Source organism: Eubalaena glacialis, chromosome 10 (assembly GCF_028564815.1).
Source record: "Eubalaena glacialis isolate mEubGla1 chromosome 10, mEubGla1.1.hap2.+ XY, whole genome shotgun sequence".
Taxonomy (NCBI): Eukaryota; Metazoa; Chordata; class Mammalia; order Artiodactyla; family Balaenidae; genus Eubalaena; species Eubalaena glacialis.
The window spans coordinates 66,049,666-66,066,396 of record NC_083725.1 but is presented as its reverse complement, the minus strand read 5'-3'; the positions used below and the strand labels follow the sequence as shown (position 1 = coordinate 66,066,396).

General features: G+C 44.0%; 1 protein-coding gene across 3 annotated transcripts in view; it reads left to right on the top strand.

Annotated features, from left to right (window-relative positions):
• MYO7A (myosin VIIA) overlaps positions 1-5,693 on the top strand; it is an 83,939-nt gene extending 78,246 nt beyond the window's left edge. For 2 of the 3 annotated variants that reach the window (XM_061202822.1, XM_061202821.1), the window contains exons 43-47: positions 1,832-2,017; positions 2,395-2,511; positions 3,640-3,723; positions 4,640-4,759; positions 5,054-5,693. In XM_061202822.1, coding sequence (XP_061058805.1) covers positions 1,832-2,017; positions 2,395-2,511; positions 3,640-3,723; positions 4,640-4,759; positions 5,054-5,143 — 597 coding nt within the window. In that variant the 3' untranslated portion in view covers positions 5,144-5,693. The remainder of the gene's footprint in view (positions 1-1,831; positions 2,018-2,394; positions 2,512-3,639; positions 3,724-4,639; positions 4,760-5,053) is intronic. The other variant, XM_061202823.1, reaches the window with a different exon arrangement.
• Positions 5,694-16,731: the final 11,038 nt, after the last annotated feature.

The following is a 16,731-nucleotide window of genomic DNA, read 5'->3' as shown; positions in this document are numbered from 1 at the left end:
ATTTTACAGAGAAACACTCAGAGAGATCAAGTGATGTAATTAGGATCACAGGGCTGATGGAACTGGGGTTTGATTCCAGGTCTTCATGACTGCAGACTCAGTGGTCTCTTCTGAGGTGGCCGTTCACCGTTCTGTGGGACAGACAGAGCAGGATGCGGGGAGGGGTGCCAGTGGTGGGGAAGGCGGCTGCCCTGGTAGAGAGAACCCTGGCCTGGGAGCCAGAAGGGCCGCCTTCCTTCAAACCCGGGATCTTCCTCTCCCCTTTCCCCTTTGCCCCATGTTGCCCGTTTAGCAGGTGGCACCGTTAACTACCAGCTCCCCCAAGGCAGAAACCTGAGTCAGCGTGGACCTCTCCCATGTCCCAAATCACTCACCTGATGACTTTACCTCCTGAATATCTCTAAAATGCATTCACGTCTCTCCATGACCACCTCCACCAACTTGGGTCGGTCCACCATCTTCTCTTATCTGGAAGAAGCCCATAACCTTCTCTCTGATCTCCTCCATCTCTCCTCCATCTGTCTTCAATCCATTCTCCACAGGGTGGTCACCATGATCCTCTCAGTGGCTTCCCATTGCCTTGTACCAACACTCCTTTGCTCAGCTCACGCCAGCTGCATTTTCTCAGATTCTCAGATGTGCCTTCGTAATGTCTCTCTTCTGGAATGCTCCTCCCTTGGTTCTTTCTCTCAGCTACTGAGTTTTTAGATGTCAATTCAATCATCTTACCTTAAGGGAAGTCTTCCCTGCCCCCCAGACTAGATTGGGTCACCTTGCTATATTCTCTCATAGTACTGAGAACAATTCCTTCAAAGATTGTAATTACACATTGGTTTGATGAATAATGTCTGTCCTTGACTACAAGTTCCATGAGAGTAGGGAGGGTATATGTTGTTGCTTAAAGGGCCTGACCCATAGTAGATGCTTAATATTTGTTGGCTTGATGGATGGGTTCATAGGTGAATTGGTGACTCACTAAATGGTTGGGTGGAAGGATGAATGGTGAATGAATGTATGAGTGGATATTGGTACATGGATGGATGGACAAATGGGGGAATTAATGGGAATTCGATGTGGGTAGGTACACCCTTATGGGTGGGCAGGTGGGTGGGTGGATGGGGAGATAATGTGGGCGGGTGGATAGCTGGAGGGATAGATGGATGGGTGAGTAGATGAAAAGGTGGGTGGATAGTTTCTGATCTGCAATGTATCCTCAGGCCATCCTTGGTTTCCCTACTCTTCAGATAGATAGTGGATAAGACAGCTGTAAGGTTCCAGGAGCCTGTGGGCAGTGCTGGCCCTTTAGAGGCTTCATCTTTGCTTTCAGTCAGCTCCTCATCCTCAGCTACTCTGGTTCTGGGTCTGGAAGATCAAGGTCGGGATGGGGCTGGTGCTGCTGATGAAATCAGTGGGTCTCAAGGGAACACAGCGGGAGGAGGCCAGCCTGAGAGGCTCTTCCCAAGGAAGGACAGGCCTGGGGGGTTAGGGTTATGGAACAGTCACTCACCCCAGCTGGTCCCTCTGAGTTTCTTCATCATCTTTGAAATGGGGCTGTTCACCTCACTGGACTGTTATGGGGGAAAATGAGATGATCTTCACACCTGGCTCTGCTTTAAATCTGTAAAGTGCTGAATCTGTGCGGCATAATGCTGTTCCCCTGTACTGTGCCTTCCCCCCTTGGGGAGCAGTGTCAGCTGAGGTTGGGGAAGCAGGTGGGCCCAATGTGGGGTAAAGCAGTAGACCCGGCCTCGCGGGGGGGGGGGTGCTTAAGGGAAGGAGCCCGCTTCCTCCAGGTGCCTCCACTGCCTGTGACCTGCTCTGTCTCTGGCAGGAGTTGCCCAAGTATCTCCGAGGCTACCACAAGTGCACGCGGGAGGAAGTGCTGCAGCTGGGGGCACTCATCTACAGGGCCAAGTTTGAGGAGGACAAGTCCTACTTCCCCAGTATCCCCAAGCTTCTACGGGAGCTGGTGCCCCAGGACCTCATCCGGCAGATCTCACCTGACGACTGGAAGCGGGTGACCATGGGGGAGACAGTGGGAATTGGGGCCCCCTGAATGGTTCTCTGGGTACCCCAGGGTCAAGGGGGCAGGTGCTGGACAGCAGCCCAGGGAAGTATCTCTTGTGGTCCCTGTAAATTCAGCCGGCCACTTGGCAGTAATTTGCCCTGTCCTGGTTACCATGGTGACTGGATTTTGATACTGTTTGGCCTGCTTGCTTTGGGGAGGGAAGGGCTGTCAGGTAGTCCATTAACTGGTATAAGTGGGGAGGCTTCATAGCCTCCAGGACCCTCATCCTATACCTGGCCCTCCAGGGCCCATGACACCTGCCGACAGTGCAGATGGGGCAGGAGCGGCAGGGGAGGGGACTCTGACCCCCCCGCCTCCCCCTGCAGTCCATCGTCGCCTATTTCAACAAGCACGCAGGGAAGTCCAAGGAGGAGGCCAAGCTGGCCTTCCTGAAGCTCATCTTCAAGTGGCCCACCTTCGGCTCAGCCTTCTTCGAGGTGAAGGTATGCTGTGGGTGGGTGCTTCTCAGAGAGGACGAGGGGGAACCAGATGGCACAGAGACTCCTCCCCATGACTTTGGGAAACTGCAGTGGTCTCTGCCACCTGCCTGGCAAGGAAAGGAGGAAATGGCCCTCAGCTTTGTCCCAGCTAGGTGTCTCAGCTAAGTACTGGGCCCTGGGCTTAGTCCTGGGACACTGAGGGGCCATTATCTCAGCCTGGCAGGGGAGGCAGATGTGTACAAAGGCCAGAGTAATGCAGGATGATCTGCACCGTGACAGTGGGGTGGCAGAGCCTGGGAGGCCCAACCAGACTGCGAAGGCTGAGGAGGCTTCCTGGAGGAGGCAACGTTGAGCTTTCCAGGGAGACCCTGAGGGGAGGGTTCCTGGCAGACAGCCTGGCACGAGCAAAGACCCAGAGGTGTGAGAGCTCAGGCCTGGGCAGGAAGTGCGAGTGGGTGAGTGTGGATGGGCGTGGGGTGTGAGGCGAGCAGGCTGCGGTAAGCAGGTTGGTGAGCAGGAGAGGCGGATAGGGTTCCTCCTGCAGGTGCTGCCCAGCCTGGAGGGTTTTGTGCAGGGATGATGGGGCCAGAGCCCACTCTGACTTCAGGGTGGGGATGGATCTGAGGGGCAGGACCAGAGGCAGGAGAATGGTGAAGTGGCTGGGGTGAGGGGATAGGTCAGGATGGAGAGGGGGGAATGGCCTTGCTACACACTGGGGAGGGGGGCCCTTTGAGAAGCCTGGCTGTGCAACGAAGAGAGAGGTAGGTAGGTACACCTGGAGGCAGGTGTAGGGTTCAAGGAGGCTTTTTAAAGATGAGAGGCTTTAGGGCTGAGAGAGAGCAATAGCAGGGACTCCTAGAGAAGCAGGACAGAGGGGCTGAAACTGCTGCCGGGCTGGCTGGGGACCCATGAAGGGATTTGGGGTAGCTCTGAGGGCCCAGCAGAGGTACTGGTAGAAACCATGAGGTCGTGGCAGGACCACGAGCACCACTGCACCCCTGGTATCAAGCAGGCAGCAGGAGAGCTAGACTTAAGCCCAGCTGGGGGCGGCTTCACTCCTGCTCCAAATGTTTATAATATTTCCTGCTCTGAGTTTCCCACCTGATGTCTCTGGCTTTTTTTTTTAACTAGCAAACTACAGAGCCAAACTTTCCTGAGATTCTCCTAATTGCCATCAACAAGTATGGGGTCAGCCTCATTGATCCCAGAACCAAGGTGAGCAGTGACAGAGAAGAGCAGGCGGGGGTGGGCTTCTCTGTTTGCACTTCTAACAAAGGCCCCCCAGACTCAAACCCCAAGAGACCCTATCGGCCACCACCATCCTCGCTTCATCCACCCACCTGGCCACACATCTTGAGAGGCTGACCGTGTTTGCTGTGTCTACTTCCTTACCTCTCATCTCTCCATCAAAACTGCTCTCTGAGTTACTAACAAAGCCCTCGCTACTAAATCCAATCACTCTTTAGTGCTTGGCCTTTCAGCATCACTGGATACTACCAACCACTTCCTCCTTCCAGAATGCTCTGTGTCCACATTGGTCAGGGTGGGAGGCTCTACTGGGGTAAATGCTGCTCAAGTTTGTGGGCCTGAGCAGTTCCTACCAAGGGAGTCAGGAGACAAGTCCTACCACTGACACAGGAGGGTACAACTGGGGCTGTTGGCCACCATCTTCCCCTTGGCTCCATGTGCCCACTTTCCTGGTTTTCCTCATATCTCCCTTGGTCTCTCTCTCAGGCACTTCCCTGGGCTTCTTCTCTACCCAGCCCACACACCGTGTTCCCCAAGTCTGTGTCTTCTTGTCTCCCCCCCTCCAACTCTGCTGGACCATCTCATCTGGGACCACAGTTTCAGTTCCTTCAGGCTCTCAGATTTCCAGTTCCGGGCCCCATACACCTGACAGTCTCCTGGGCTTCCTTGGTTGTCCCACCAGCTGGCCCCACCCAAGGCCTGGAGGGGGAAGGCATCTGCTTCCCACAGCAGCTCCATAGCACAGCTGGACTCTACCCTTTGCTCCTTTTCTCGTCTGAGAGCCTGAGGTCCTTCCTGTGGGTGGTGTCTGTGGGCTGGAGCTGAGGAGAGTGAGGCCAGACAGTCCAGGCCGTGCAGCTTCAGACTCTCTCTGCCCCCCTAGGACATCCTGACCACTCACCCCTTCACCAAGATCTCCAACTGGAGCAGCGGCAACACCTACTTCCACATCACCATTGGGAACCTGGTGCGCGGGAGCAAACTTCTCTGTGAGACGTCACTGGTGAGAGCTCTTCCTTCCAGGCCTGGTGGGCTCACCTGCAGCTTCAATTGAGGGACCCACAAATTAGCACCTTAACCTGAGGTCGCAACAGCTTAGAGCCCTAGATGTCTGGCTGGATGAATCCAACCCTTCAGCTGTGTGGCTGGGGAGACTTAAGTCCAGAGGGTGGGCAGGGTCTGCCTTTGTCTGGGCTTCTGTCCACTGCAGTCTCCTGGGAGCTGTGTTCTGGGTCTGAGTGGGCGGCCGTATCCTACTCTGTGCTCTGTTTATCTATCTTCTTGCTGCTGTTTCCAGGGCTACAAGATGGATGACCTCCTGACTTCCTATATTAGCCAGATGCTCACGGCCATGAGCAAACAGCGGGGCTCCAGGAGTGGCAAGTGAACAGTGGGGAGGTGGTGCTGGCTCTGTGCCTGCTCTCTAGGCAGCAGCTGGCTCAGGACCATCAGCTACCTCTGCCGCCGGGGGAAGACCTCTGCCATCGAGGCAGGGAGGCTGGGCCGGCTGGCCACCACTGACTGTACCATCGTGGCCTCTGACCCTCCTTCCGGTGCAGCAGCCTCGCCGGGATGCAGAACTCCCCTCCATCCACCCCTGAAGCACCCGGTTGGTTCTACTCCTGGCTTGCTGTGGCCTTCCCAGTTGTAAAACCCTGTGCTCCTTGGATGCCGTTCTTATCTCAGACTAGCCCTACTATGTGACCTCTTTTGACTTTCTGTGCGCCACCAGGAAAGGTAACCAAGAGGACTACCTAGTTCTTCATGCTGGGAACAACCAAACCAAGATTGTTCTGAAGCCTAAGGGACTGGCTTAATTCCCCTAAGTCCAGGAGCCTCAGCTGGGGTGAGGGAGACGGACCACTTTTATATATTACGGTGTGAGTGCTGAGCCCCTGCTCGAGGCTCCCCTGATCACCTCAGGCATAAAGCATGTGTTCCATCTTCTGGCCCTGTAGTGTCTTTGCTGGGGGAGGGGCAGGGTGTAGGGCCAGGACAGGGCCCTTTCAGGGAGTGGCCTATAGAACTGTCTCCTTGGTCTGTGCGTGCAGGGTCAAGCTGGTCTGGGGGTTGGTTGGGGGTGCTTAAAGGACTGGCTGGGCCTGGGGCAGGCTGAGGGGATGCTGCCCTGGGAGGTGGTGACCTAAGTGTGGATGGGCTGGAGATCCAGAGCGGGGGACCAGCTTCTGGGCCTTACCTAGGGCCAGTGGATCAAGAGTGGCCCTTGCATCCTGCCAGAAACATCTCCTTGGCTCATCAAGAAACCTCCAAGAACCTCAGGAACCATGCTGCCTTGGGATGAATCCTTACGTCCAGTGGGTGCCTGTAAAATATTACTTTGTGACCAGGATGGAACATACAAGTTTGGACGTGACCTGGGCAGGTCCTGGGGTGGGGGATTCAGACAGGGAAGGTGTGATCTGGGGGTGGGCATCCTTCTGGGCTGTGGCTGGGATGAGTGCCTAGAGAAATGACAGGGGAGATGTTGGCATGTTTGTGATCTGTCCTCAAGGCCCCCCTGGTACTTCAGCACAGCCAGCCCAGCTCCACTTGCCCTCACACACTCAAGGGTCTGGGGTCACCTGCATGTAGGTGACAAACCACTCCACAGGGAGTGCTATTCCTGTTCTCTCCAGATGCCTGTGCGGGAGGTGGAAGGGCTGGCTGGTGAAATGGAGGCCCCAAACCAGACAGCCCTGCTTTCTGGGATGACAATGCTGCCCTCTGAGGCAGCCCTGCCCCACCAATGTTCACATGACTCCACAGTCAGCCCGGGATAAATCTGAGCCACAAGGAAGGTGCTGTGGTGTCTGCCCCTACACATCATCATATACAGGGGAGTATGAGCCCTGGAGGAGTGTGAATACCTGATGGGCACACAGTGGAACACAACTTGCTGCTTCTAACGCTGGGCTCCCAGACAGGTATTCTCAGCTCTAGTTGCCCTTCAAGACCAAATGCCTTTGGGTGGACATGGGATTATGCCCATTACCCCACTGGGGAATCGGCCAATGACAAGCTATTAGGAAGCACCCACTGCACACTGTACGACAGGATGTGCGTGTGGGATGAGATCTTTACCCCCGACTCGTGCCCATGCCACCTCTCCTTCTCTGACTCACTTTGGCACTCATCCCCTAGTCTTTGTCAGCCTGAGTGACCACAGAGGGTCTAAAGATTGCATCACTTACCTTCCGAGTTCCTGAGAGGTTGCCTTTATTTACATGCTGATGTTCACCACAGCCACTCCTTTAGTGGGGAATGTTATGAAGGTTAGGATGAGACAAATCCTGTGACACCCAGAGAGCAACCAGTTCCAGCTCCAAGACCAAAACTTTTTTCCCTTTGCTCATGCCCTTGAGATGAAGGCTAGACCAAAATGGTTTTCCTGAGAGCCTCCGGGATCTGCTGCACTCCTTTCTTGACCCCTCTCTACCATCAGGTCACCCTGGGGCACAGAGAGGAAGAAGAAGAAGGGGGCAAGTTGTGGCTAATTCTTCTCTGAAGACAGCCCAAAGGAGGAGAAGGACATGCTGGATGTGGTGGAAACCATCATAAAAGAGGATTATTGGGAGGATTCAATAGTAGGGGTGCTTTTCAGGTTCTGTTTCAGGAGGAGGGTCCTCCACAGAGGGAACTGTTGGTTCATCTGCCTCCAAGGTAGGCAATGCACTTTGGAGGGTAGCCTCTCTGCTGGCCTCTGAGGTGGGTGCCTGGGTGGGTTCAAAGGCCGGCTCGGTGGGCACCGGCTGTCTAACAGCATCCTAGGGAGGTATCGTTGGTTTGGTGGTTTCCTCAACAGGCTCTGGTATGATGGCTTTAGAGCCTGAGCGTTCCCTTTCGCTCTTGGTTAAAGTCCAGGGCTTTCCGTAACTTTCAAAGCTTCGTCTTGGAGGCTTGCCCTTGGAGTTTCTGTGGGATAGAAAAGACAACAACACAGATTCCTCCAAAGTCACTTCTTGAATCTTTGCCAGTCATATGGTAAAATTCTAGTCATCTTTAAAATGTTAGCCCCTCACTTACCATCTCAGATACTTTCCCCCAGCTCTCTCCCTATCCAGGCTTTGGGCAGACTTTTCTTTGGTCCTCAATTCATCAAGGTGCTGGAGTTTAAGAGCCTATTGCGTAAGGTTCTAACTCACCATGGAAGCCCTCAGAAGGCAGAGATTGACATTTGCTTAAAGTTCATGCATTTCACAACCACTGTTCCCGAAGCAGTTTGAATAGAAACATGAACACATCCTCCATTAGAACGGGAGCTTTTTAGGGACAGAGACTTTGTCTTGCTTGCCACCACATGTACAGTGCTCAAGAGTGTCTGTCACACAGTAATTGCTCAAAAAATTGTTTTTTTTTCTCTAACTGAATGATAGAAAAAATAGATGATGGAGACTTTTTCTAGTAATGGAGCTAGGAAACTGACTCTTATCAAAGACAAATTTAAAAATGGATAATATACAAAACCAAGAAAACATCTTAAAATTATCTAAGAATTACAATATACTGAGGAACTGTGGAGCAGGAATCTAGAAGAGGGTGAGAATCCAAAGAGGTAAGCCCTAAATTCAGTTATTTTTTGCCCTGACTGTAATTTCAATCTTGAAGAAACAGTTGCACACATGAGCTACATTTTTTTTGTCAGCTTCACAGGAGGAAGCGGATTTTTATTGCACTTGAATTTGTAGGTCAATTCCATGACAACCAATATCTACCATATTAGGTTTGCAAATTCATGACTGTGTTATGTTGCTCCATTTATCTGGGTCTTTTTTCTCTCACTAAACTTTTGTAGTTTTCAGTGACCAGTCATCTATCTTCTTTGCAAGGGCTTGCAATATTTTCCTAAAATTCCTATTTATGTTTTTATGCTGTTGTAAATGATGCTATTTCAATTTTTAAAGTTTCCAGTTATTCATTGATAATATATAGACATACAGTTGATTTTTTGTATATTGACTTGTATCCTGAGGCATTGCTTAAGTCACCAGTTCTAGTAGGTTAGTAGGTTTGTCATTTGATTCTTCAGAAATTTTTAATGTAAATAATCATATCTGCAAATCAGGAGTTTTATTTCTTCCTTTATGCCTGTTATCTATCTTACTAAACTGGCTAGGATCTCCAGTACAATGCCAAATAGAAGTGGCAGATATCCTTGCCTTATTTCTGATCTTAGAGGGAAAATACTGTTTCACTATTAAAAATGATATTGGCTGGAGGTTTTTTGTAAATATCTTTCATCAGATTGAGGAAGTTTCTATTTCTAGCTTACTCAGAGCTTTGATCATAAATAGGTATTGAATTTTGTCAAATATGCTTTTTCTACTTTATTTTATTAATATGGTAGATTTGATTAATTTTCAAATGATATATTTATCTTGCACTGCTGGGATAAATCTCATTTGCTCCGGATGTTTTGTCCTTTTTATATACTGATGGATTCAATCTGCTAATATTTTGTTCAGGATTTTAATGTCTAAGTTCATGAATGATACTGATCTGTAAATTTAGTTCTTGTACTGTCTTTGTCAGACATTTTTTATAAGAGATTATTGCTGGCCTCAAAGAATCAGCTAGGAAATGTTCCTTCCTCTGCTTTTTTTTTTTGAGTTGGTATAAAATTGGTATTATTTCTTAAATATTTGATTAACCAGTGAAACTCATTGGGCCTGGACTTTTCTTTGTGGTGAAGTTTTTGACACAGATTTGAATCTGATGGATAGTGGGTTATTACAAATCTCTATTTCTTCTTCTCTCAGTTCTGATAAGTTGTACATTTCCAGGAATTTGTCTACTTCATTTAAATTGTCAAATTTAATGGCCTAAAAATGTTTATAATTTTCATTTTTATTTATAGGATGTGGAGAGATAGTCCCTCTTTCATTAATCATTCATCATATTGGCACTCAATCTCTCTCATTCATTTTACTAAGAGTTTATCAATTTTATTAATCTTTCCTAAGAACTAACTTTTCATTTAAAAATTTTTCTCTATTGTTTTATCTTTTCTATTTCATTGCTCCTATCATTCTTATTTCCTTCCTTTTACTTGGAGAAAAATTTACTTATCTCTTTTAGATTGGTTTAATATTGATTAAGTTTCTACCTTAACAATCTTCTTTCTGACACTTAAAGTTACAAATTTCCCTCTAAGTTCTGCTTTAAGCTGTACCCCACAAATTTTGCTGCTGTATATGCATTATCCTTTACAAATATTATAGTTTCCCATTTCCCTTGTGATTAATGCCTTGATCAATGAAATGTTTAGAAATACATTAATTTTCGGTAGAGGATTATCTAGATATTTTATTGTTTGCTTCTAATTTAATTTCTCTTGTGGTCACAGAACAAACTGTGTGATTTTGGGTTTTTTTTTTGAAATTTATCAATGACACAGTTTACATCTTATTTTTGGCATCCCTAACTAATTGTAATTTTAGTCATTTTTTTAATAATAGATTTTTATTGAAGTATAATTGCTTCACAATACTGTTAGTTTCTGTTGTACAACAAAGTGAATCAGCCATATGCATACATATATCCCCATATCCCCCCTTTTTTTAACATCTTTATTGGAGTATAATTGCTTTACAGTGGTGTTAGTTTCTGCTTTATAACAAAGTGAATCAGCTCTACATATACATATATCCCCATATCTCCTCCCTCTTGCATCTCCCTCCCATCCTCCCTATCCCACCCCTCTAGGTGGTCACAAAGCACCGAGCTGATCTCCCTGTCCTATGAAGCTGCTTCCCACTAGCTATCTATTTTACATTTGGTAGTGTATATATGTCCATGCTACTCTCTCACTTCGTCCCAGCTTAACCTTCCCCCTTCCCACGTCCTCAAGTCCATTCTCTACGTCTGCGTCTTTATTCCTGTCGTGCCCTTAGGTTCTTCATAACCTTTTTTTTTTTTTTTTTTGGATTCCATATATATGTGTTAGCATTCGGTATTTGTTTTTCTCTTTCTGACTTACTTCACTCTGTATGACAGACTCTAGGTCCATCCACCTCACTACAAATAACTCATTTTCGTTTCTTTTTATGGCTGAGTAATATTCCATTGTATATATGTGCCATATCTTCTTTATCCATTCATCAGTCGATGGACACTTAGGTTGCTTCCATGTCCTGCCTATTGTAAATAGAGCTGCAGTGAACATTGTGGTACATGACTCTCTTTGAATTATGGTTTTCTCAGGGTATATGCCCAGTAGTGGGATTGCTGGGTCATATGGTAGTTCTACTTTTAGTTTTTTAAGGAACCTCCATACTGTTCTCCATAGTGGCTGTATCAATTTACATTCCCACCAACAGTGTAAGAGGGTTAGCTTTTCTCCACACCCTCTCCAGCATTTATTGTTTGTAGATTTTTTGATGATGGCCATTCTGACTGGTGTGAGGTGATACCTCATTGTAGTTTTGATTTGCATTTCTCTCATCATTAGTGATGTTGAGCATCCTTTCATATGTTTGTTGGCAATCTGTATATCTTCTTTGGAGAAATGTCTATTTAGGTCTTCTGCCCAGTTTTGGATTGGGTTGTTTGTTTTTTGGATAAACATGAGCTGCTTGTAAATTTTGGAGATTAATCCTTTGTCAGTTGCTTCACTTGCAAATATTTTCTCCCATTCTGAGGGTTGCCTTTTCATCTTCCTTATGGTTTCCTTTGCTGTGCAAAAGCTTTTAAGTTTCATTAGGTCCCATATGTTTATTTGTATTTCCATTTCTTTAGGAGGTGGGTCAAAAAAGATCTTCCTGTGACTTATGTCAAAGAGTGTTCTTCCTATGTTTTCCTCTAAGAGTTTTACAGTGTCTGGTCTTACATTTAGGTCTTTAATCCACTTTGAGTTTATTGTTGTGTATGGTGTTAGGGAGTGTTCTAATTTCATTCTTTTACATGTATCTGTCCAGTTTTCCCAGCACCACTTATTGAAGAGGTTGTCATTTCTCCACTGTATATTCTTGCCTCCTTTATCAAAGATAAGGTGACCATATGCGTGGGTTTATCTCTGGGCTTTCTATCCTGTTCCATTGATCTATATTTCTGTTTTTGTGCCAGTACCATACTGTCTTGATTACTGTAGCTTTGCTTTGTAGTATAGTCTGAAGTCAGGGAGCCTGATTCCTCCAGCTCCGTTTTACTTTCTCAAGATTGCTTTGGCTATTCGGGGTCTTTTGTGTTTCCATACAGATTGTGAAATTTTTTGTTCTAGTTCTGTGAAAAATGCCAGTGGTAGTTTGATAGGGATTGCATTGAATCTGTAGATTTCTTTGGGTAGTATAGTCATTTTCACAATGTTGATTCTTCCAATCCAAGAACATGGTATATCTCTCCATCTATTTGTATCATCTTTAATTTCTTTCATCAGTGTCCTATAATTTTCTGCATACAGGTCTCTTGTCTCCTTAGGTAGGTTTATTCCTAGATATTTTATTCTTTTTGTTGCACTGGTAAACGGGAGTGTTTTCTTAATTTCACTTTCAGATTTTTCATCATTAGTATACAGGAATGCAAGAGATTTCTGTGCATTAATTTTGTATCCTGCTACTTTACCAAAAGCATTGATTAGATCTAGTAATTTTCTGGTAGCATCTTTAGGATTCTCTATGTATAGTATCATGTCATCTGCAAACAGTGACAGCTTTACTTCTTCTTTTCCGATTTGGATTCCTTTTATTTCTTTTTCTTCTCTGATTGCTGTGGCTAAAACTTCCAAAACTATGTTGAATAACAGTGGTGAGAGTGGACCTTGTCTTGTTCCTCATCTTAGAGGAAATGGTTTCAGTTTTTCACCATGGAGAACGATGTTGGCTGTGGGTTTGTCATATATGGCCTTATTATGTTGAGGTAAGTTCCCTCTATGCCTACTTTCTGGAGGGTTTTTATCATAAATGGGTGTTGAATTTTGTTGAAAGCTTTTTCTGCATCTATTGAGATGATCATATGGTTTTTCTCCTTCAATTTGTTAATATGGTCTATCACATTGATTGATTTGCGTATGTTGAAGAATCCTTGCATTCCTGGAATAAACCCCACTTGATCATGGTGTATGATCCTTTTAATGTGCTGTTGGATTCTGTTTGCTAGTATTTTGTTGAGGATTTTCGCATCCATGTTCATCAATGATATTGGCCTGTAGTTTTCTTTCTTTGTGACATCTTTGTCTGGTTTTTCTATCAGGTTGATGGTGGCCTCATAGAATGAGTTGGGGAGTGTTCCTCTGTTATATTTTGGAAGAGTTTGAGAAGGATAGGTGTTAGCTCTTCTCTAAATGTTTGATAGAATTCGCCTGTGAAGCCATCTGGTCCTGGGCTTTTGTGTGTTGGAAGATTTTTAATCACAGTCTCAATTTCAGTGCTTGTGATTGGTCTGTTTATATTTTCTATTTCTTCCTGGTTCAGTCTCAAAAGGTTGTGCTTTTCTAAGAATTTGTCTGTTTCTTCCAGGTTGTCCATTTTATTTGCATATAGCTGCTTGTAGTAATCTCTCATGATCCTTTGTATTTCTGCAGTGTCAGTTGTTACTTCTCCTTTTACATTTCTAATTCTATTGATTTGAGGCTTCTCCTTTTTTCTTGATGAGTCTGGCTAATGGTTTATCAATTTTGTTTATCTTCTCAAAGAACCAGCTTTTAGTTTTATTGATCTTTGCTATCGTTTCCTTCATTTCTTTTTTACTTATTTCTGATCTGATCTTTATGATTTCTTTCCTTCTGCTAAGTTTGGGGTTTTTTTGTTCTTCTTTCTCTAATTGCTTTAGGTGTAAGGTTAGGTTGTTTATTTGAGATGTTTCTTGTTTCTTGAGGTAGGATTGTATTGCTATAAACTTCCCTCTTAGAACTGCTTTTGCTGCATCCCATAGGTTTAGGGTCATTGTGTTTTCATTGTCATTTGTTTGTATTTATTTTTTGATTTCCTCTTTGATTTCTTCAGTGATCTCTTGGTTATTAAGTAGTGTATAGTTTAGCCTCCATGTGTTTTTATTTTTTACACATTTTTTCCTGTAATTGATATCTAGTCTCATAGCATTGTGATTCGAAAAGATACTTGGTATGATTTCAATTTTCTTAAATTTACCAAGGCTTGATTTGTGACACAAGATATGATCTATCCTGGAGAATGTTCCATGAGCACTTGAGAAGAAAGTGTATTCTGTTCTTTTTGGATGGAATGTCCTAAAAATACCAGTTAAGTCCATCTTGTTTAATGTATCATTTAAAGCTTGTGTTTCCTTATTTATTTTCATTTTCGATGATCTGTCCATTGGTGAAAGTGGGGTGTTAAAGTCCCCTACTGTGATTGTGTTACTGTTGATTTCCCCCTTTATGGCTGTCAGCATTTGCCTTATGTATTGAGGTGCTCCTATGTTGGGTGCATAAATATTTACAATTGTTATATCTTCTTCTTGGATTGATCCCTTGATCATTTTGTAGTGTCCTTCTTTGTCTCTTAATTTTAGTCATTTTTATCACTTTGGTTTTTAGTCTTCATACTTGCTTTATAAGTGACCCATCTACTACCTTCATTATATATATACATTTTCCAGTGAGATTTTTACTTTTGTACACTTACTTATTATCAATTAGCGCCATTCCTTTTTAGCTAGAAGAACTCCCTTTAACATTTCTTGTGGAACTGGTTTAGTGGTGATGAACTCCTCTAGCTTTTGTTTACCTGGGAAACTCTTGATCTCTCCTTCAATTCTGAATGGCAACCTTGCTGGGTAGAGAATTCTTGGTTGGAAGTTTTTTTCCTGTCAACACTTTCAATATATCATGCCTATCCCTTCTGGCCTGTAAAGTTTTTGCTAAAAAAATCTACTGATAGCCTTATGGGGTTTCCCTTATATGTAACAAGCTGATTTTTGCTTGCTCCTTTTAGGATTCTCTCTTTATCTTCACCTTTACCATTTTAATTGTAATGTGTCTTGGTATGTGTCTTTTTGGGTTCATCTTATTTGGAACTCTGGGCTTCCTGGATCTGGAGGTCTGTTTTCTTCCCCAGATTAGGAAAGTGTTCATCCACTTTTTCTTCATTTATTTTTTCTGGCCCTTTCCCTCTCTCTTCTCCTTCTGGAGGCCCTATAATGTGAATGCCATTACACTTGATGCTGTCCCAAATGTCCCATAATGTATCTTCCCTTTGTAAACTTCTTTTTTCATTTTGCTGCTCTGTCTTGGTGAGTTCCATTGTTTTGTCTTCCAGCTCACTGATTTATTCTTCTACCTCATCCAGTTTGCTGTTGAACCCTTCTAATGTATTTTTCAGTTCAGTTATAACTACTGTTTGGTACTTTCTTATACTTTCTATCTTTCTGTTGAAGTTTGCACCGTGTTCATCCATTTTTTTGCCTGAGATGGGTGATCATATTTATGACCATTAATTTTAACTCTTTATCAGGTAGATTGATCATCTCTGCTTCATTTAGTTCTTTTTCTGAGGTTTTGTCTTGTTCTTTTGATTGGAATATATTTCTCTGTATCCTCATTTTGCCTAATTCTCTGTTTGTGTCTATATATTAGGTAACTCAGCGATCTCTTCCAGATGTTTTATAGCTTGTCATGTGGTCCATTTTGGCAAATATCCCATGTACATTTTAAAATGTATATTCTGCCATTGTTGAGTATAACATTTTCTGTCAGTTAGGTCAAGTTGGCTGAAAGTATTCAGACTTCTATATCCTTTCTGATTTTATTTTTTGTGTGTTTAGTTGTTCTTTCAGGTAATGAGAGAGGAATGTTAAAATCTCCAAGTATGATTTTTCTCATTTTTTTTAATGTATTTTGAAGCTGTGCTATTAAGTATATACTTTATAGTGCCTTCCTGATATATTGATCATTTTATCATCATGAAATCTTTGTTTCTAGTAATGCTCCATGTTTTGAAGTTTTTCAGATATTATTTCTTATGCTTATTGTTTGCATGGCATATTATTTTCCACCCTTTCAGTTTTAATCTACCTGTGTTTTTGTATTTTAAGTATTTCTTTTGTAGACAGCATATGGTTGTGTCCTGCTTTCTTCTATCCAGTCTGACAATCTCTACTCCTGTTTTGAGAATTTCATTCATTTATGTTTAATGTAATTAATAAAATAGTTGAATTTATGACTACCATGTTTCAACTTGTTTTCTATCTGTTTTGTGTAGTATTTTGCTTCCTTTGTTCTTTTTTCCCCTGAATCCATCTGCTACAAGAGATATTCTCTTGCTGGCTTTGAAGAAGTAAGATGTCATGCTGTGAGAGAACCATACAGCTAGGACCTGAAAGTAGTCTCTAGGATCTTAGAGCAAAACTCTTCCACGAGTGATTAAGAAAACATGGACAGCTCCATTCTTGCAATTGTAAGGAACTAAATTTTGCCAACAACCAGTGAGCTTGGAAGAGGCCTCTAAGTCTCAGATGAGATTGTAGCCCAGGCCAACTCCTTGATGTTAGCCTGGTGAGACTCTATGCAGAGGACCCAGCAAAACCATGCCTGGACCCCTGGCCCACAGAAACTGTAAGCTGATAAATTTGCATTGTTTTGAGCTGCAAGGTTTGTGGTAATTTGTTGCACAGCAATTAAAAACTAACCATATGGTAATAGAATATATCCAAAATGAAGCACAAAATTAAACAGGCTAAAAATAAAGTCTTGGTACCCCATGGGATAATATGAAACCACCTAACATCTATGTAACTGGAATCCCAGAAAGAGACTAGTGGCAGAAAAATATTTGAAAAATACAGACTGAAAATTTATACTCTTACTGATCCAAGAAGTTTAGCAAACCCTAAGCAGATAGACACACTCATATACACTAAGGTAAACCATAATCAAATTACTGAGAACCAGTGATAAAAGGAACAATCTTAAAAAGCAGCCAGAGAAAAAGGACATATAAAAAAATGGAAGACTTTTTTGGAAGCCTTTTCATAAGAAACTACAAGAGACAGAAAACAAATAATCAACTTCTTTAAAGGGCTGAAAAA